At 44.7% G+C, this 20,849-nt stretch overlaps 1 protein-coding gene across 1 annotated transcript in view; it reads left to right on the top strand.

Annotated features, from left to right (window-relative positions):
- The window catches only part of RAB31 (RAB31, member RAS oncogene family), a 109,198-nt gene extending 91,538 nt beyond the window's left edge, over nt 1-17,660 (top strand). The window contains exons 6-7 of the mRNA XM_036823480.1: nt 351-460; nt 14,313-17,660. Of these exons, the coding sequence (XP_036679375.1) occupies nt 351-460; nt 14,313-14,407 (205 nt within the window). The 3' untranslated portion in view covers nt 14,408-17,660. The remainder of the gene's footprint in view (nt 1-350; nt 461-14,312) is intronic.
- The last annotated feature ends 3,189 nt before the right edge of the window (nt 17,661-20,849 follow it).

Here is a 20,849-nt window from a genome sequence, read left to right as displayed (position 1 = left end):
CATACACAAATTTTTTAAAATATTGAGTCATTATTATGGGAAAAATTTTTGGAATCAACCCTAACTCTGAAAGCTGGCCTTACTCCTAAAGCCTTTTCCTACTGTTCTGGAGTTCTTTCCTTCGGTGGGACCGGGGACAGTAGTTTATCTCCATGGATGCCAGAGACCAGGTTTTAAACTTGAAAAAGCCTCACCCATCCTAGGTTTTCAATACTTGCTGAGCAACCGAGTTATTATTCTGCAGGACCACAAGGGAGCTGTTTGCACGTGAGCTTTTTCTTTGCTCCGTCGGGTTATTTATCCTGTACAAACGAGCATTCATCTGTGTCTGGGTTTGCCCTCTTTTCCAGGGAGGTGCCCTTGAAGGATGCTAAGGAGTACGCAGAGGCCATTGGTGCTGTTGTGGTTGAGACCAGTGCAAAGAATGCAATTAATATCGAAGAGCTCTTTCAAGGAATCAGTAAGTACCTGATTTGTGTTTTCAGCATAGCTTGCATTTAAAAAAAAAAATTAATTAATTAATTTATTTTTATTTTTGGCTGTGTTGGGTCTTCGTTTCTGTGCGAGGGCTTTCTCTAGTTGCGGCAAGCGGGGGCCACTCTTCATCGCGGTGCACGGGCCTCTCACTATCGCGGCCTCTCTTGTTGCGGAGCACAGGCTTCAGACGCGCAGGCTCAGTAGTTGTGGCTCACGGGCCTAGTTGCTCCACGGCATGTGGGATCTTCCCAGACCAGGGCTCGAACCCGTGTCCCCTGCATTGGCAGGCAGATTCTCAACCACTGCGCCACCAGGGAAGCCCCGATAGCTTGCATTTTTATGCTCTGGGAGTCAGAGGATAAAAACCAGGGAGCTCCAGAGGAGAGCATTTCCTCTGTGTGAATTTGTCCGATGCCACAGATGCTAAACCCTGCAGTTCTGCCCTGGTTACTGCGGACCCACACCGTGCATCCTCATTCTCCATCTCCACGAGTCCGTGCTTTCACCTGCCGAGTCTGGGTTTCGTGAATCAAAATGAAGTAATCCTGTTGAAAAATAAAATTTATTTTGATCAAAGAATTATGTATTTTATAGCATTTTATGTTAGTATGTCCAGGGGAGGAGAAAGAAAATAGAGAGTGATAAAGGTATAGAAAACCAAAATCACCCATGAAACTGAATGACTCTGGGCAAACGAAACAAGAGAAGCTTTTAGTCATTTCTTTTGCCTCGTGATCGTCGGCAAGAAGTGGTGTCTCCATCCCATGTGACCTGAAGTTGGGAAGTGGGTGGAGAGTCGGTGTGGAAAACTTTTCCTCATTTCTGATGAGTTTTTTTTTCTTTAATTGAAGTATAGTTGATTTACAATGTCGTGTTAGTTTCAGGTATACAGCAAAGTCATTCAGTTATACGTGTGTGTGTATATATATATACTTTTTTTCAGATTCTTTTCTCTTACCGGTTATTACAAGATATTGAGCACAGTTCCCTGTGCTATACAGTAGGTCCTTATTGGTTATCTATTTTATATATAGTAGTGTGTATATGTCAATCCCAAACTCCTAATTTATCCCTCCGCTTTCCCCTTTGGTGACCATAAGTTTGTTTTCTATGTCTGTCAGCTGTTTCTGTTTTGTAAATAAATTCATTTGTATTTTTTTTTTATACTCCACATGTAAGAAGTGATATCATATGGTATTTGTCATTCTCTGCTTGGCTTACTTCACTCAGCATGATCGTCTCCGGGTCCATCTGATCAGTTACTGATGGAAGCTGATGGCTCTTGTCTTTGTCCCCAGTCCTGGGTCGTGTTTGCTTCCCCATCTTTACGTTGGTCTCACGAATAACCTTTATCTGCGGCTGTTCCCCAGATGACGTCCAGCTTGAACCTTCACAGCTTCCTTGGTAACAGCTTTCCATCCTGGGTACCCCCAGAGAGCGACCTGCCGGTGGCTATCTCAGGAAACTGTGTCCTGAGATGCCCTCGGAGCGTGTGCCTAGCCAGGTGCAGGGACCCAAAGTCCTGGGGTGCCCGTCTCAGGCCGAACCCCAGAACAGTTGGCAGTTGTTCTCAAGAATCTGGGCTGCAGGCAATTCCAGAAGGGAATTCCAGAAGGGAAACTGATGTTTTGGTCTCCATGTGGCCTGCAGTCCCTGTTGGCGAACCTCTCAGAGGCAGAGGGGCCGTGCTTCCCAGGACAGATTTGATTTCCTTTCCGCTGGTTTTGGTTTGTTACTTCAGACTCTGAGAAGCCACAGCAGGGAATATTTTGCTTGTTTCTCTTGGCTTGAAGGAGACTTCACCGCACATGAGGAACTCTGACCTGGGTTACTTCCAGGGCCCAGGAACACGGGAAAGAAGCAGTGGAGCTCTGCAGCCCTGGTCCCACTTGTTCACTGGGGTCCACATCCACTTCCCTTCCTTCCTCCTTCAGAAGGATTTGTATTCCTGCTGTGGTTTCACCCTCAAAACAATAGTGTTCTCTGAGCTCTCGGGCCTCGGAGGTCGGACGCTCGTGCGCCAGGGCTGTAGGTTTACGTTGGACACCCCGCATCCTCAGACTCCGGCTCCTTCCCGAAACTGGGCCGTGGGTGCAGGGCTGCGCCGTGTGAGTCTGGGTGACATCTAAGAGGGTTTGGCTTGAGCTCATTCCGCTAACCTCTTATTTCTTCAAACTCTGTCTTTCCTGGGGACGTTCAGCTTTTCTGGTACGTCAGGCTAGTTGTACAGCTAGTAAACATTTTGTTTTTATGAATGTATTAGTGGTTTTAATTAATGCAGCAGGAGAGCTCCTGACAACTGTGACATTCACACCCGCCCCTGTGCAGCTCCTGGTATTTTCCAGAGCCCTCTCCCCAGCATCCGCGCAGCTCTGTGTACCTGAAATTCACCTTGGGATTTCTGCACGAGCTAGGGGACCTTCCGAGGTTTCTGCAAAGTCATGCTTTCAATATAAAATGACATAAGGACTTCAAGGAAGAAAGCAAGCCTAAGCCCAAGCGTTAGTCTCTCAACTCAAAAGCTATTCCTTTGCTCTGTTCAGCCAGTATAAATCCCTTCATGCATATGAGGTCTTTATGGATCAAAGTGATGGGGACTTTGCATAAGGAATTCCTGAGAGCCTGGTGGTCTGCTTCATTTAATAAAGAAAAAAAGCCTTTTGCTTATAGCACTGGGTAATGGCTTCAAATCATTAATTCGTAGAGAAGCCATTGGATTCTTGTATCTCCTCATCTTCCACGTCAAATAAACAGTTGTTTGTTTCTGTTTCATTAGACTTTGGTTAGAGTTACCTTAGCAAAGAAGCCTGTGGATACCCAGACGGTGGCGAGATCTCCGTCCATATTTATAATGTGGACCCTGGTGCCTCCCTGGCCTCTATTCCTTCAGGTGCATGTCTCCAGAGTGGGATGTTGTCACCCACTTACAGGTTAACTTAAAACACAGTACCCAAAAAAAAAAAAAAAAACAAAACCCCACAGTACCAAGTGCATCTAGATACATTACAGCAGACACCTCGTTTATTTTCCTGCCCCCTGTTCCAACTTGTATTACATGTGCTCCTCCCTGAACTCAAAATAGGGCAAGATATTGCTGACACCTGTGCCCCCCAGAGCAGGGTTGCAGAGGCAACATGCCCGGGAGAGAGCGGTCACAGAAGACCATGCAGGAGGAGTGAGGAGAAAAGCCGTTAAAGAGGTGTGCTTAAGCAAAATTGATTCATACGGACTCAGAGCAAGAGACCAGTGTTTCCCTTTTACGTTCCCAGAAGGCCCGTAAGCCAGAAATGAGACAACTGTGTTTTGGGAACGTAAGTTAATATATTTCGTAACTGGAAATTGTCAGCAAAATACTGTTTTCAGACTGAAGCTGCCCTGTGAAGTGTTTGGTGCTGCCCTTTGGGGTGGTCTGTGCACACTCCGTTCTCGGGTGGCCTCCTCCTGGTGCCCTTTTCCACCGCGCACTTTTGGACCCGCTTTACCCAACGGTGTGTGGCTAATGTTCTTTCGTGCATCTCCATTTAGGGCTGTTCTTTTTTTTCAACCGCACCACGTGGCATATGGAATCTTAGTTCCCCAACCAGGGATCAAGCCCACACCCCCTGCATTGGAAATGCAGAGTCTTAACCACTGGACTGCCAGGGAAGTCCCATGGGGTTGTTCTTTTTTTTTTTTCCTGGGTTTTTATACCTTTAGTTTGAACACTAACATTTTCCTCTTTGAGTTAAAACATAGGAAGGATTCTTGGCCAAGAAAATTATTGTCCTTTGAGTTTTTAAATTGGTGTGTGGAAACACAGAGAATACTCGATTGCTGTCCCAAACCTGTATGGTCTTCCCTGTGAAACTACTCTGCCTGTCTCAGTCACCTTGAGAGGCAGGTGAGGAGCCCTGACGGCAGTAAAGGCTTCATCTTTGCTCCCTCCTTCGTACATTCGCTCTCTCCCGCCCCACCCTGCATGAGATGCTCCTCCCTTCCTCCCCGCAGATGTTAATTCCCTGGACTCTCCTTCCTTCGTAAAGTCTCATGCATGGCTCTCACCTTTGGTTTGAGGTTACTATGTTCTGCTCCATCACTTTGACACTTGGACATATTCTTTCTCTGAGTGATTCTCTAAGGGTTCCAGGTATGCGTCTCTTCTTCTGGTGAGCTGTAAGTCCTCTGGGAGCTGATCTCATTCTGGCACATTCCCCAGAAAGATGAGGCTAGGAAATAGGAGCGTGCCCAATTGAGGTTTTTGAATCTGGACCTTCCAGCTCATCTCATGCTGTTCCAGGAGATAATATTTCAGTGGATTCACTAGATCAAGTGAAATGTGTCACTTTTCTATGGGTACTTAAGTTGGCTAGCACCAGCCCATTGGACAGGCCTCCTATCTCTCTCTTCTTCTCTCTTTTGTGGGTCAGGGGCCATGCTGGACACCAGGGACAGCCTGGGGAACAAAACAGACTGACGGTCGAGTGGGGAGACGGGCTGTGGGTACAGTCAAGTGGGTGTGTAATTACACATCGTAGTCAAGGCTGAGAAGCAAAAGTACAAGGACCGTGGGGACAGTTACAGGGGGGGACTTTAGATTGGCTGGGGAAGGTCTCCCCAGGGAGATGGTTTTAGGCTAGACCCGAAAAATGAGAAGAGGGCAGAGAGCTCAGGAAGAGCTGTCAGGCCAAGTGGACACGGTGTGTGAGTTCCTGAGGCAGGAAGTGGTGGAGCCTTTAAGGAAGACAAAGGAGGTGGGTGGGCTGCAGGGTGGGAGCTCAGGGACCACACGGAGGGGTGGGGGGGAAGGGGGTGTTAGAGACTGAGCCAGATGCTTGCAGGCCTTGTAGTGGGAAGATCCACCCTGGAAAATGTGTCTGGAGGAGGAAGATGCAGTTGTGGTCCTCTAGGAGAGAGGCCTGGATGAGGAGGAAAAACGTGAATGTGAATTTCAGAAGTCTTTTGGGAGTAGAACCAGGAACACTGGGTAGTGGTCCGAATGGGGAACAAGGAACAGCATGGTCCTGAGATACACCCCAGGCTGCCTTCCCTGGAAGGAGGAAGGTGAGCACAGGAGCAAGTCCTCTGAGGCTGGATTTGCTAGGAGCCTGGCAGACGGGCGGGATTCTGGAGCATGGGGAACACAAGGTTTGCTTTGTGGATTTCAGTTATTCAACTCAAATACCCAACCCTTTAAAAAGAACCTCTCCCTGAGGGCACAAAGACTTGGGGCTGCAGGCTCAACAGAAACATGTCTGGATTGGGGCAGGACCTAGGCCAGACAGACAGCTGTGCTTCTGCTCAGTTAACTTGAATACTGACTAGAGAACACAGGCTTTGTCCTGAACATCACATCTGGAGATGAAACTAGGCTTTTGTTTGTTGTTAATTTGAGAACAAGGTGAGAAATATTTGTTTTATTTTTAAAGTGAATGTAATTAGAGGTACAAGCGTATGAGTTTGGAAAAATTAGAATAGGGTGTTAACATGAAAGACAGGAAGTTAAGGCTTACGGGCAGTAATTGTGTCTTGTCTGCAGTCATTTGTTGCACAGAGTGTTAGCTATTTTAAGTCCACTGGATTTTGAAATTCTCTAGGTGGACACTTTTGGTTTGGAGCAGGTTAAAGAAATTTTAAAACAAAACAAAACATTTGCACATTTTATAATAGTACAGCAAACTGTCAAATGAAGGCAAGTTTAGCCTTTGTGGGACAAGGAAAGGACAAAGACAAAGCCTGTCCACTTTCTTAACCCCTCAAAAGTTAATTTACCAAATGCAGTGATAGGAGACCTCTGCAAAAGAAGGTAGTTTCAGAATGTGGGTAAGTTGGGTCTCAGAAGCCCTAAACGTGCATATCTTTTATCCCAGTGATTCTAAAGAAGAAATTGACCAGGCGTGCAAAATGTAGTAATGATGTTTCACATAGAGCAAATTGTCATTCTGCGCCATTGTTGCAATTGCTTAAATATATATTAGCTCATTAATGCACCGTTTATCTTATGAAATAGGCACTATTATCATCCCTATTTTACACCTGAGGAAGTTGAGGCGTGGAGAGGTTTGTGACTTGCCCCAGGTCACAGAGGGTCAGGATTAGAAACCAGGCAGCAGGGCTCCAGAACCCAGGCTCTCCACTGCGAGTCTGTATCACTTCTCATTGCAGATGGCAGTTTATGGTAACATTATTCATGATGGTGAAAAACAGGAAATGACTTAACTGTCCAAAACTTGGGAAATAATTTTTTAAAAATCATGGGTCACCAGTATAAACTAGTGATTAAAAATGAGTTTGTAAATCTGTCTTTAGTGACATAAAAAGATAAATTGTTGAGTGTGAAACCAAAGTTATAGAGCAGTTTGTATAATATCCTGATTTTATAAAATATGAACCATATAATATATAATAGTAAATATATTCTTCTGGGCAAAGATTGGGAAGATACACACACATTAAAATGTTAACAGTGGTTGTTTCATGGCGGTGAGATTGCAGGGAACTTAACAAAAGACTTTATTACAGAAAAATTTAAACATATACACCAGTAAACTGAATAACATAATGAACCGTCATGTACAGTCGTCACCTGGTGTCCTTGGAGGATTGCTTAGGACCCCAGCGAGGATGCTCAAGTCCCTTATATAAAAGGGTGTAGTATTTGTATATAACCAAGCACATCCTGCCATATACTTTAAATAATCTCTAGTTACAAATAATACCTAAGACAATGTCAGTGCTATGCAAATAGTTGTAAATACAATGTAAATGCTATTCAAATAGTTGCCAATGTGGCAAATGCAACTTTTACTTTTTGGAACTTTCTGGAATTTTTTTTCCTCGAATATTTTCAGTCTGCGGTAAGTTGAATCTGCGGATATAGAACCTGCAGATATAGAGGGCAGACTATACTCATAACCAAGCTGGTTTCATCCCTACCCCCCCACTCCCCCCGACCCCCCGCCTGTATTATTTCGAAGGGAATTCCAGACGTCATTTCATCTGTAAATATTTTCAGCATGTAACTTTTTTTTTACATAAAACAATGACATGCTCACGTTAATAATCATAATGCTATAATCATATTAATATCATCAAACAGCCAGTGTTCAGATTTTCAATAGTTCATAATTATCATAAATGGTTTCTTTGTTTGCATTTTATAGTTTGTTTGGATCAGGATGCAAATAAGCCCCACACACAGTGGATAAAATTGATAAAATTAGCTGGTGTGTCTTTTAAGCCCCTCCTTAGCAGTAGGTTCCCTCCTTGCAATTTCTTTATGCGAGCAATTAGGTCAGTTGTCGTGATCCGAGTTTAACACACAGTGGATTTTGCTGAGTTCCATTTTAGTACTGAGTGGTATTCCATAATGTGAGTAAAAATTTGTTAATCCATTCACCTAAACATTTGGGTTGTTTTCAGGTTTTGGCAATTAATTACAGGCAAGGCTGCGATGAACTTTCATGTACAAGTCTGTGTGGGTAAATACCTAGAAGTGGCGCAATTGGCTTATCTCACAGGTAATGGTTCACACTCTAAGGGTCCCCCAGACTGTGTTCCAAAGCAGTTTTAGCATTTTACATTCCCACCACCAATACAGGAGAGCTCCAGTAGCTCCAGCTCCTTGCCAGCATGTGGAATGATCAGTTGATAAAATTTCAGTCATTCGAATGGGAATATAGTGGTCTCTCCTTGTGGTTTTGACGTCCATCTTCCTAACGACAGATAATGTTGAGTGCCTTTTCATGTGCTTATTCGCAATCCTTGTGTCTTCTTTGGGGAAGTGTCTGTTCAACTTTTGCCCGTTTTGTATTGAGTTGTTTTCTTATTATTGGGTTCTAAAGTTTATTTATATAGTTTGGATACATGCTCTTTATCAGATAATTGTCTTTCAAATATTTTCTCCCAGGCTGTGGCTTGCGTTTTCACTTTCTTGACAATGTCTTTGGAAGAGCAGAAGTTTTTCATTTTGATGAAGTCTAGCTTATTAGATTTGTTCTTTGTGGCTTGTGGTTTTTGGGTGTTTTTTTTGCATCTTATAACTTTTAAATGTTAAACTAAAAAATTAAAAGGGATATATCCACACGATGGAATATTTTCCAGTGATAAGAGGAAATGAGCTATCAGGCCATGGAAAGACACGGGAGAATGTTAAATGCTTATTTACTAAGTGAAAGAAGCCAGTCTGAAAAGGCTACATAGTGTATGATTCCAACTATATGACACTCTGGAAAAGGCACAACTATGGGGACAGTAAAACGATCAGTGGTTGCCAGGGGCCAGGGGCGGGAAGGAGGGAGGGATGAATAGGTGGAGCTCAGGGGCTTTTCTGGCAGTGAAACTATTCTGTGTGATACTGTGATGGTGGCTACATGTCATTATACATTTCTCAAAACCCACAGAATGTACAGCACTAAGAGTGAGCCCTCATGGAAACCATGGGCTTCACTTAATGACCAGTAATGGCTCATCCATTGTAATAAATGTTCCACACTCCTGCAGGACGTTAAAATAGAGGAAATTGGGGGTTAGGAGGAGGAGTGTATGGGAACTCTCTGAACTTGATGCTCAATTTTTTCTGTAAACCTCAAGCTACCTCCCTTCCCCAAAATACAGTCTATTAATTAAAAAAATAAATAAAAGGAAACGATGCCTTTGAATGGTAAGGAAGCCTAATGATCTTAGAGTAACTTAAGCCCCTCCGTGCTGAAGACGTTTGGCATTTTGGGCTAACGGCCAGTGCTGATCTGCCCCTCCCTTCCTTCTCTGCTGGGGCATCACCGTTCCCGCGGCTCCTAGACTTGAACTTCAGTTTTCCTCCCCTGTCTCTTCACCCTCCCACATCCAATCAATTGTCACGTCTGCCAGGTGTCTTCCTACGGTTCTCCTTCCAACCCTCTTTTCTACTTCTCTCCGCTGCACCCAAATTAAGGCTCTCATTATCCCTGACCTGGATTTTCTGCCAGCCTTGGGCTGAATCCACTTCCTGAATCCTAAGCCATGCTGGTCCTGCACAGAATGTTAGCATCTTCCGAGGTCTAGACTCTAATGTTCCAGGTCATCTCATAATCCCAATATTGTCTTCTTTACGACAGCAAAAGGACGGTTCAGAGGATGACCTCGAGTGTCATGCATGTGTCACCTGCCCCATTCTGTATTTCTAGGGCAGGGTCCCGTGATTGTGAGCACCGCAGTGGGCCATAGAGACCCCCCCCCCCAAATGGAGAGGCTTGGAGGTCATGATCAAGGGCAAAGACTGCCAAGTCCTAGTAAACTTGGTCTCTGGATGATTCAGAAAATCAGGATCAAGAAATGGAAGTGACAGGGCAAGTACCAGCACCTCTAACACCAACCAAACAAAGCTGAGCCTCATAAATCCTGGGACTGGGATAAGAGAGAAGAATGCAAACAGCGACTTGTCAGGGAGGACTCCAGGCCGGTGCAGAAAGCGGCCGGTCGCCACACAGGGCGAGGAGACAGCTGCAGCTGAGCCTGCTGTTTTATTTTTGTTGTGTGTAAAAGCATTACAGCCCCAGTCCAGAGCCGTGATACAGTTGATAGGCTTGGAGTTTGTTTTCTCACATATTGAATTCTTGAGGAATCATTTATTAAACCTGCTTTTTCTCTGGGCTATCAACTTTCAGGAAAACAGAACTCAAAAAAAAAAAAGTCTTTTAACTTTTCCCAAGCAGAATCTTACACAATCCAAACCTTATTAAAATAAACACCCTGCCATAGGATTTATACTCCAGAACGACCTGTTTGGAGGTTGTGTACTCAGAGGACATTTTGTAAGAGCAGAAACATGCAGTGATGTTTCTTTCAGATGTTTGCGTGTATATTTTTGTCCTATTCTGTGCCCATGTAATTAATACTGATTCAACAGTGTTCCAAGGTGATCACCTTGGTACCAAACGCTATGGCATTATCCGGAACTATGCTATTGTGTAAGTGCATTTAAGCTTTGAATAAGTTCCAAATAACTCAGACCACAAGATCCGAGTTCTTGGGGTGTTTTCACAGCGCTGGTGGCTTCCTGCACTTTTTAAGGTGCTTGCGTCGTTGCTAGGGCCCGGCTTTCCTTTCTCTGCCTGAAAATGGAAGCACTTCCTTTCTTCTTACTGTTTGAAGCTGGAACGTGTGGGCCCCTCCTGGGCTGAGTGTTTAGGAGAAGAGCAGGATGGGCCCCATCCTGGTAACTGAACCCTAAGCATCCACTGCGGGGAGGGGGAGGCAGGGGTTGATACGTAGCTGCATCCAGAGCCTGGGATGCTGGGGACCCGCCCATTGTCCTGGGTTCCTGGCACATTAGCCACAGCGTCTGTGATGCGTGATGGTTGTCAGGCTACTTCCCGTGTTCTTTTTGTAGGTGAGGAAAGGCCATCTTGGAGAGAGCAGATAGCATGTCTGAATTCACTCACCTGGAACACTCACTCAGATCTCAAAACTCTTTCCACCAGATGAGAAACACAAAGTCTAAGGAAATTGCAGTAATTCTTTTTTTTTTTTTTTTTAAGGAGTTACTGAAGAAACTTTATTCGCAGAACAAGTGTGAAAATGTCTTTTTATTGGTATTAAAAGGGAATTTTAAGGCTGTAATACCAGCTCTTTATTCCTTAAAGGGAAGCAGTTACTATAATGATGTACTTGGAGCCACACGGCTAGTTAGTACCTTCCCTCTTCATTGGGGAAGCATGAAATCGCTTATGTTCCCCCAGGAGGGCAGTTTTCAATGAGAAATTGCTACATTTGTAAAGAACATTTTCCAATTGACCATGATGAAAAGATTTTATCCACATCTACATGATGATGACAAAATTGGACATGACTAAAAGGTTTGGGCAGCCCAATTCTCAGAAACAAAACCTAGAAACAAATGTCATGATACCCATAAAAATGCCTTGATGTGTCACAGGACACCAATCTAAGCCTTTAATTCACATTCCAGTGCAGATGGCCTCAAAGGTGTTTTGGATCAGCGGTTTTTAATTTTTTTTTTTTTTAGCAGAACAGCCCTTTTCTCAAAATTTTACGTGGAACCCAAATATGTAAACAAACTGCAGTAATTCTGTCTCGGAGAAATATTTCGTTCTATTCAGTGAGATTTGGGATGTTCTGAAGATAAACAGAACCTGGCTCCTCTCAGAAGCTGGGTTCGACACTGATTCAGAAACGTTGCTCACAGTTTAAAACAAATAAGAGGGGCGTCTCCTTGAGGGGCTGCCTCGGGTGTTACCTCATCTTGCTCCCAGACCTTGTCCCACTGACTGTCTGCTGAGGAGAGAAGTGAGGGGCAGGGAAGAGGAGGAGGAATGGGGGCAAAGGAGGGTGCTGATGGGATGGGATGGGATGGGCCACTCCGGCATTGCCCTTTCTAGCTCTTCACTCCACTTTTGTGACTTTAATCTTCTGGATGAGCTTTTTCTATATTTGAGGTACTTCTCCTAGGAAAAAACTTATGAAACTTTATGACACTTGGCGTGTGGAATCGGTCACATATAGGAGGGCTTACCGCTTAATGCTATTTTGCTAACTTTAGAGTTAACAACTTAAGAATACCATGAGGTTGATGTGAGTGTAAGATACTGATCTTGATGTAGTCAAAACTGATCGGTAAACAGTACTTGACTAGTTAACTAGGGCAGCGGCATGCACCGGTCAGAATTATAATTTTGTCCCAAAATATTTCAGATGCAAAAGCCCCTATTACAGCTCCTAACACTCTCGGGAGGCACCCGAAGTGTTAACTTAAACAACTTAAGTAATTGTATGTGGAATCTAAAATATGACACAAATGAACTTACCTATGAAAAAGAAACAGACTCACAGACAGAGACAACAGACTTGTGGTTGCCAAGGGGTGGGGGGGAGGGAGGGGAAAGGACTGGGAGTTTGGGATTAGCAGAGGCAAACTATTATATGTAGGATGGATAAACAACAAGGTCCTACTGTACAGCACAGGGAACTATATTCAATATCCTGCGATAAACCATAATGGAAAGGAATATGAAAAAGAATGTGTATATATGTATGTATAACTGAATCACTTTGCTGTACAGCAGAAGTTAACACAAGATTGTAAATCAACTATACTTCAAATAAATAAATAAATAAATAACTTCAGTAATGCTGTAACTTGACACCACCATCCCTCCAAAACACATCACTTTCTCTGGAGGGGTATGGAACACTTGACCGGGAAGATCTGACCTAAATATATCAGAGTATTGGTAGTCACTGGGAACTTTTCCCCTCTGTTTATCACTTAAGATTGACAAAGTAGGAGAGGCATTTTGTTTCCTTCCCTTTTCTTATGACTAATAAAACAGACACAGCTTGTCCAGAAAAGGAAAGTACATACTTGCTTCTGGATTAGGACAGAACTGTTTGGAGAATGGCCTGCGGAAGCTTTGTACAGCTTTGTGGAGGACACAAATTGGCAGAAGCAGTAGCTGCAGAAATCACTCCAGCCTTCATGTCTGCCCCGTAAGCGGATAAGAGCTCTACCACGAATTTTGAATTTTGGGTAATTGCCAGTCTTTATGCTTGAGCTTTGACGAGTGGCCATACCACCCGATCTACACAACGCATTAATACCTGTGAAATTGACGATTTCCACCCTTGTGAAAATGCACCTCTTCCAGGGCGTTTTGACTCTCTTTATGGTCCTTAGGGCGTCCACTTGCATGGAAGGGCTTTGTCTTGGAACTAATTTCCCTTCCATCTCTAATTACTGGTTACCTAGTAACTGATACCCTAATTAGCTGATTTTTTTAAATCCCTGTTTTAGAGCTCCTGTTTCATGCCTTTTCCATGGGGGTTAGAAAAGTAGCATCAAGAGCTATCATGGTAGAGTGGGAGGGACACAGGCTTTGGGATCCATCAGAAAGTCAAGATGTAGGTTATAATCAGAGAGCCACCTGTGCCCCTTGGTATTGACCTTCAGGTGTAACCTAAGTTCTCCAGTTAATAGTAAAATGGTGATCATAACAGTCATTTCACAGCTTCACATGACCCAGTGAAGACGTGCCTGTGAAAATCTTTTAACTGTGAGGTTCTACACAAATATTTGTTATTTCCATATTCCATTGCCTTTTTAGAAGACAGCTTTATTGAGACAAAACTCACATACTATACGTTTCACCAAAATGTACAATTCAGTGTTTTTTATGTGCACCCATCAGCACAGTTTTAGAATTTATCTCCAAAACAAAAAAAAAACCCACAAAAAACAAAACACATACTCTTTAACTACGACCACCCTATTCCCCTCCACTGCCTGTTTAATTTTTACTTTGGATTTGTTAACAGAGACTCTCAGCTAATTCTTTAAATTAAAATAAGATTACTTGTGAATGACACTTAAGATACTGTTTCCTGTGAAGAATGTCTCCAAAGGCTTTCCAGTTAATGCTCTAAGTGCGCTGGCAGGATGAGGCACGGGAGCTCAGTGTTTGTAAATACGTGATGTTAGTGGGACCATCACAATTCCCAAGCCAGGTCTGTTTGTAGAAGCACAAAGATGAGGCCTCACTGGGAGCTGAGAAGGGGCTCATTCCGCTGGTGGATGCGGGGGAAGGCTGGGAGGAGCCAGTGGCCGCTGTTTGTGCAGAGAAGAGGGATGCCGGCTCTGGAGCAGGGCTTCCACCTCCAGGGAAATACTTATTATCAGAAAGCTGCTTTTACTTTTCCTTAACTTTCTACGCTTGAGCTTGACTTCATACAGCTGAGGGAGAGGGGGAAAGAGCTAGTACCACAGCCCCTCTGCCTCATGTGCGACCCGCACGTGACTGGAGACGTGGAAGCAGGGTGGGGTTGGCTGGAAACAGGAACTCAACCTTGGCCTCCGTTCCTTCCAGGTCGCCAGATCCCACCGTTGGACCCCCATGAAAACGGAAACAACGGAACAATCAAACTGAAGCCAACCTCGCAGGCCGGCCGGCGGTGCTGCTGACCTGGGACTGGGGTCCCCTGTGCTTGAAGAGGCCGGAGCTCCCCTCCCCGTGTGCTGCTGCGGGGGCCTCCCACCCTTGGTGGCCTGGCCCCTGGCTCAGAGGGAGGTGAGACCCGCAGGGAACGGGGCAGGGAGCATCCCTGGAAAAGGATTCTACAAAACTCTGGGAAAAACCACCACACTGCCAGAAAAGGGCCTTTGGTGCGTGAAATTCACTCAGAGGGAATGGATTTTAGGTATTAATTATAGTTGAGTTTTTTTGTTAAAAGCCTCAAAATATTCTTAAATTTGTACAAAAGTCTTACTGGCTTATGTGTGTGAGATTCTAAACTGGTGTTCCACTCTGATTTCCTATGTTTCTAACCAAATTTCAGGAACTTCTTCAGTGCCATTGCCTTAATTACTCAACCAACCTCCACTGAAAGGTTCATGGAATTTCCCTTTCAGTGGAGTGTAATTGGACCATCTGCTGTAGACTTGCACTGTTATGAAAGTGGAGAAAGATGTATTAGGAACTATTATCTACATCTGTGACTTTTACTTGATGACCATTTTTCTAAGTTTTGGTCATATAAACCAACCAACCAAATCTGACTACAATATATCATGTCATTCTGGGATTTGGAGGCCTGGTTTAGAAGTCACTGGAGTCACTACTGTGTAAACTGTGACAAACGCAGGGTATAAATATTATTCCAGAGACCACCTGGTTTGCATCACCTCCACAGTAATAAATTCCCACTCTCTTAGGGAAGTTTCACACAGAGTATTATTTTACTAAGAGAGTTTGTCATAGTGTCATATCCGTGGAACAAATTACCTGGAGGATGTTTGAATCTAAATTGTAGGGCAAACTTCTAATAATATCAATGAATAATAGGTTACAGGAAAGCCAGCCAGAGGAAGTACCAGCACATTAAGATTCTAGACCCCCCAAAACTGCAAAATCAGAGAAAGTCTTTAAGAAGATGCCAAGCTTTGGGGGTGTGGGTATTAAGGCTAACCAGAGGGCCAACCCTGGAATGCCAGTTGGCTGAGAACAAACTTCAGTGAACCCTCCCTTTTCAGATTTCCTGTCTGCTCAATTAATTAAAGATGTCTGAATCCAATGAAAGGAGAAGGAAAGAAGGCATGGAAAGGAGGCAAAGCTATCCCCATTGAAAATTCAAATCCTGTTTCCATTCTAACTTTCATAAAAACCTGGGATCAAGAAGCAGTTGGTTTCCTATGAGGGCTCATGTTGGGAGGTGATTCTTGGAGGATATTCAGACTGGTGCCTTTTTTGGGGGTGAGATGTGGTTGATCACGCAGTATGGCATCAGGGCCAGCTGGTACCTTCAAGGCTCAGCAAACATTAATTGAAAACCTACAATGTAAAAATCAGGGAAGAGATCATAACCTGAGTAAAAACCTCGAACTTTCAGTAACCGTGCTTGAGTCCTGCCATGCTCTGCCCCTGAGCCCTGGATGGGCGGGGACGCTGAGTCTGCCATCCAAAAAAGCGAGAGTCCTTGAGAGACCAGGGCCGAGTTCACACTTCTTCATGTGGACTGCAATCAAGAAAACAGGTCGAAATCTCAGATTTAGGTTTTTTAAACTCGAGAATGTGTTGTCAGTTTGATGTTCTTACCGCTTCATCCAGCTTGCAAGAGTAACTTGACAATCTTAGGACGTGAACGCTGGAAACACTTATTTTTGGTTCAAGAGTGCCTCTTAGCTCTCCCAGACGGGTTCCTCAAAAACTGTTAGCAGTTGGCACGTGGATACCTTGGCAGGGCCTTTGCAGGGATTTTTAGGGTTTTCTTCACCTTGTCACTACTATGGGCTACCGTGATTCTGCTTGCAGGCCAAGCGATTACCTTGCCTCTTTCCAAAGTTAAAAAAAATGTGGGTTGCAAATTCAAATGACCTAATTCCAGGTGTAATGTAGGCTTATTTTGGAATCTTTCATCATCCAGCTGTCCCTGAGGACCTGGGCTTGTCTCTAGACAAGGTTGCCTAGCTAAGGAGTTACGCAGCCCAGCAAGTTTTCAGTGCTCGCATCTTGCATAAAACAGCCGGTCTTAACCAGCAAGCTACCCACCCATGAGCCCATGACTTGATTTCAGAAGCCCACGAGGGTGGGAACCACTCTTTTGCCTTCCTGTATGGCCTTAACTATTCAAGCCGTCAGGCGACAATGTGTCTATAGTCAGTCCTTGGAGCAATTGGTAGAAAGAGTAGATGGCACTTGGGCACACACACATTCACAGGAACACGGCGTCTTCCCTGAAGATAGGTGCTCGAGCCTTGTCCACAAGGAGGCTTTCTGATCTTCCTTTATTTTGCCTTGAGATTACTTTCTGGCTCTTCTAATCTTTGAACTATAACCATGTAACATCATGTAAAGGCCTGGAAATTACTGTTGCTCCAAAATGTCAAGCAGCATCCTTTGCCCAATTTCCCCAAATGTGCTCTTTTCCTCTGTTTTCCTTCCTCTCCTGTGCGGTACATGTGTGTATATGTGTAAATATGATTTCATATTTGTTATGCCGACATGTGATCCATTTCACTGGCTGAGTCTGGCTCGTGACTCTGTGTCATGTAATGCAGGCATGGGCTCTCAGAGGGATCATTTCCCGGTGGGAATCTCTAAAATGGCAGTGGGGTCATGCAAACATTTTACGTAGGCACATAATTGACCTGCCATTTTCATAGTGGAAAGTGGTACATCAGGGCGCTAAAGATGACTTCCCTTACAAACCATAGACGGCTGAAAACCTAAAGCCAGCCTTTAGCCAAGCAAAGGGCTGTGACCCACCGAGGACCGAGGGAGGCTTGGGTGACCAAAGTATGCCCCCTGAGATCAAGGAACGTGGCTTGTGATGGCTGAAACTGGCTCCCCTCAGGGGCCCTGCTTCTCCCTGCTCTGCCACGCTCATTGCAACTTGAAGAAAGAGTGGGCTCATAAATAAAAGGACTCCAAGCCTCATTCAGACCTATTAGGTTCTGGTTTAACCATCATTGCTGAAACCAGACCCAGTGATCCATTGTCACCGCTCAGTTGTGTAAACTGCTCCCTTTCTCGTGTTTTTGTAAAGAGCTTCTGTCTGGGCTGGACCCAGTTCTCATGTATAGAAGACGCCGCTGCAGACATTAGGACCTTTCCACCTTATATTCTGTAATAAAGCATTGCCCTCCACATCGCCCAATTGTATCTGTTATTTTTGGTTTAACACACACTGATTCATACTAATAAATATTTTAAGTTTTACCAAGTTTGTCTTTTTCTTATTATAATGTTCGGTTGAATAATTTGTTTAAGTAACTTGCTGGCTGTGGGAGGGTTTGGAAGATCAATCTCTCTAAGCTTCAGTTTCCTCACATATAAAATGCAGAAAATAATTCATATGCACATATCCACAATTCTGGAATCCCAAAAGCTTTGGAAGGGACTTTTTCTTAAGTTTGATATGGACTCATTTGGCCATAAAACCAGACCTGAACTGATGTGATGCTATTTATAGCTACTTATCCAACCAGGCGAGGGTGAGGGGGGAATGTCTGCACATTCGGTTGCAGAATTCCTGCTGTTTGCTTGTAGGATTCGATCCCTGACTCTGCTGCATGTTCTGTAATAGATGCACCATATTACTGTTATAAAATCCAAACAAAATTCCGAATTCTGAAAACATCTGCCCCCAAGGTGTCATACAAGGTATGATATCCACCATATAAAGCTGTAGCATCTACCCTGCAGGTGTCCTCAGGATTCAAGGAGAACATGCGTGTGAAGAGGGCTGCCCATGGGGGCTCCGGGCAGCCAGCAGGGCCCTGTGTACACAAACGTCGACACCCTCAGTGCCTCTTGAGTGGGCTCTATGGGTTTCACTCGACAGAAAGCACCTCTTCTGGTCCCGGCACGGAGCAGGTGCTCGTAAACGAGAGCAAACACGAGTTTAGCGACCTGCTTTGCTCCAGCTACTGTCCCAGGCGTTTTACATCATATGACCTCATTCTATTTTCACAACCCCCTTTATCAGGCAGATACTATTATTCTCTCCATTCTACAGATGAGGAAACCGAGGCCCGGGAGGTTAGTAAGTCGCCTACGACCATAGACTGGTAAGAGAGGCAGAAGTCAATGCTAGCTTCTGTTATCTTCTCCTGTCTTTTTTTTTTTTTTTTTAATTTTATTTATTTATTTATTTATTCATGGCTGTGTTGGGTCTTCGTTTCTGTGCGAGGGCCTTCTCCAGCCGCGGCAAGTGGGGGCCACTGTTCATCACGGTGCGCGGGCCTCTCACTATCGCGGCCTCTCTTGTTGCGGAGCACAAGCTCCAGACGCGCAGGCTCAGCAGTTGTGGCTCATGGGCCTAGTCGCTCTGCAGCATGTGGGATCCTCCCAGACCAGGGCTCGAACCCGTGTCCCCCGCATTAGCAGGCAGATTCCCAACCACTGCGCCACCAGGGAAGCCCTCCTGTCTTTTTTAATTAAAAAAATTTAACTTTTTTTTGTTAATAAACTTTTTTTTTTTATTTTTGGCTGTTTCGGGTCTTCACTGCTGCACGCAGGCTTTCTCTAGTTGCAGTGAGCGGGGGCTACTCTTCGTTGAGGTGCGCGGGCTTCTCATTGTGGTGGCTTCTCTTGTTGTGGAGCATGGGCTCTAGGCTCACGGGCTTCAGTAGTTGTGGCACGCAGGCTCACTACTTGTGGCTCGCGGGCTCTAGAGCACAGGCTCAGTAGTTGTGGCACGCGGGCTTAGTTGCTCTGTGGCATGTGGGATCTTCCCGGACCAGGGCTCGAACCTATGTCCCCTGCATTGGCAGGCGGATTTTTAACCACTGTGCCACCAGGGAAGTCCCAAATTTAACTTTTTAAATTAAAGTATAATTAACACATAACAGTTTCAAATGTACAATAATGACTCCATATTTGTATATCTTGGGAAATGATCACCCACAATAAGTCTAGTTAACATCTGTCACCTCACATAGTTACAATTTTTTTTTCTTGTGCTGAGAACTTTTAAGATCTACTGTCTTAGCAACGTTCAAATACGCAACATGGTGTTATTAATTATGGTCACCACACTGTCCGTTCTATCCCCAGGACTCATATATCTTCTAATTGGAAGTTTGTACCTTTGATGACTTTCTATTTTCCCCTTTCTTTACTCTCATTATAAGGACTGTAAAAATAAAAGAATGAAGGAAAGGAAATCCACATTCACTGAATGCTTCCCATGAGCTAAAGCCTTTCAAACTGTATCTCATTTTATCCACAACATGAATCTGAGAAGGAGGCACGATTGTTCTCATTTGTGCAGGAGGAGCACAGAGGGTTCAACTGGCCTTCTGAGGTCTACTTAGTTGGGGAGCAGGACAGCCCCCCACCATGCTGAGGCCAGGCTACCACTCTTGCATCTCAGGAGGAGGTGCTGGCCGGGGGTCCAAGGGTTAAGCAGCTCAGGCTGGCAGAGCTGAATCACGATTAACGAGATTTCACTCAACTATTACCTGATCCCAACTGCGGGTGTGCTGACCCTCCACCCACTGCTCAGACTGCTTCATGTATCTTTTCTTTGTCCCTGACTTTGACATTGACCCCATCACTCAGCCGGGACTCAAGTTCTTCACTGGCTTTTTGAAATGGCTTCTGGATCAGCGTCTGACTTTACAGGGCCCGAGGCACTGAATTCCTTCAGAGAACCCAGTCCCCAAACCCTGTCCCCAAGTGGGCCCCGATGACCCAAGGGTGGCTAGTGTTCTCTGCTCGCCTTTACCTTGAGTTTTCTCCCGATTTGTACCTATTCTCTCCTTTTTTGCTCCTTCAGAAAAGGATCCCAACTCACTTGTAAAGCATGTCCCAAGCTTTTTTTTTTTTTTTTTTGCTTCCATCTTAAAATTCCCTCTGCACTGTTTTCTCCTCTTGTTCACTTACACATATGCATAAATTGTCTCTAGGTTTGATAAACTACAGTCCATCTCCTTTTCCCCATCAAGCTACCCTCTCTTTCCTTCACACTAATTGAATTCTTAAAGGAGAACCGTGACCTTCTATTCACTCCTCACCTGAATTTAGGTACCTAATTGCCCCACCACTGCCCTCTTTCTTCTCACTCCCCCCACTTCCCCAAGGGCACCCGAGGCTGTTGATTTACCTCCTGATGCTCCTTCTCTGGCCTCTGGCCTGGACTCCAAGGCTCCATTGGCTCCTCCCCCTTTACACATACCTGCTCAAATGCAGGTGCTTCCTGCAAATCCATGCTCCTAACCCTCCTCCATTGATACCCCTTCCTAATGATCCCTGCAATCTTAGGATTTCAACTATCGCCTCTGGGTGTTTGTCTTCCACATGCTGGTCTGGCCTGACTTTTCTCCGGAGATCAGACCTTGATTTCCAGCTGCCAGGTGGGTGTCCTGCCTCGGGTACAACGCCACTCTGGGCATGCACGCCCCG

The sequence above is a fragment of the Balaenoptera musculus genome, chromosome 14 (assembly GCF_009873245.2).
Source record: "Balaenoptera musculus isolate JJ_BM4_2016_0621 chromosome 14, mBalMus1.pri.v3, whole genome shotgun sequence".
NCBI lineage: Eukaryota > Metazoa > Chordata > Mammalia > Artiodactyla > Balaenopteridae > Balaenoptera > Balaenoptera musculus.
This window is presented reverse-complemented; position numbering and strand designations above follow the sequence as displayed.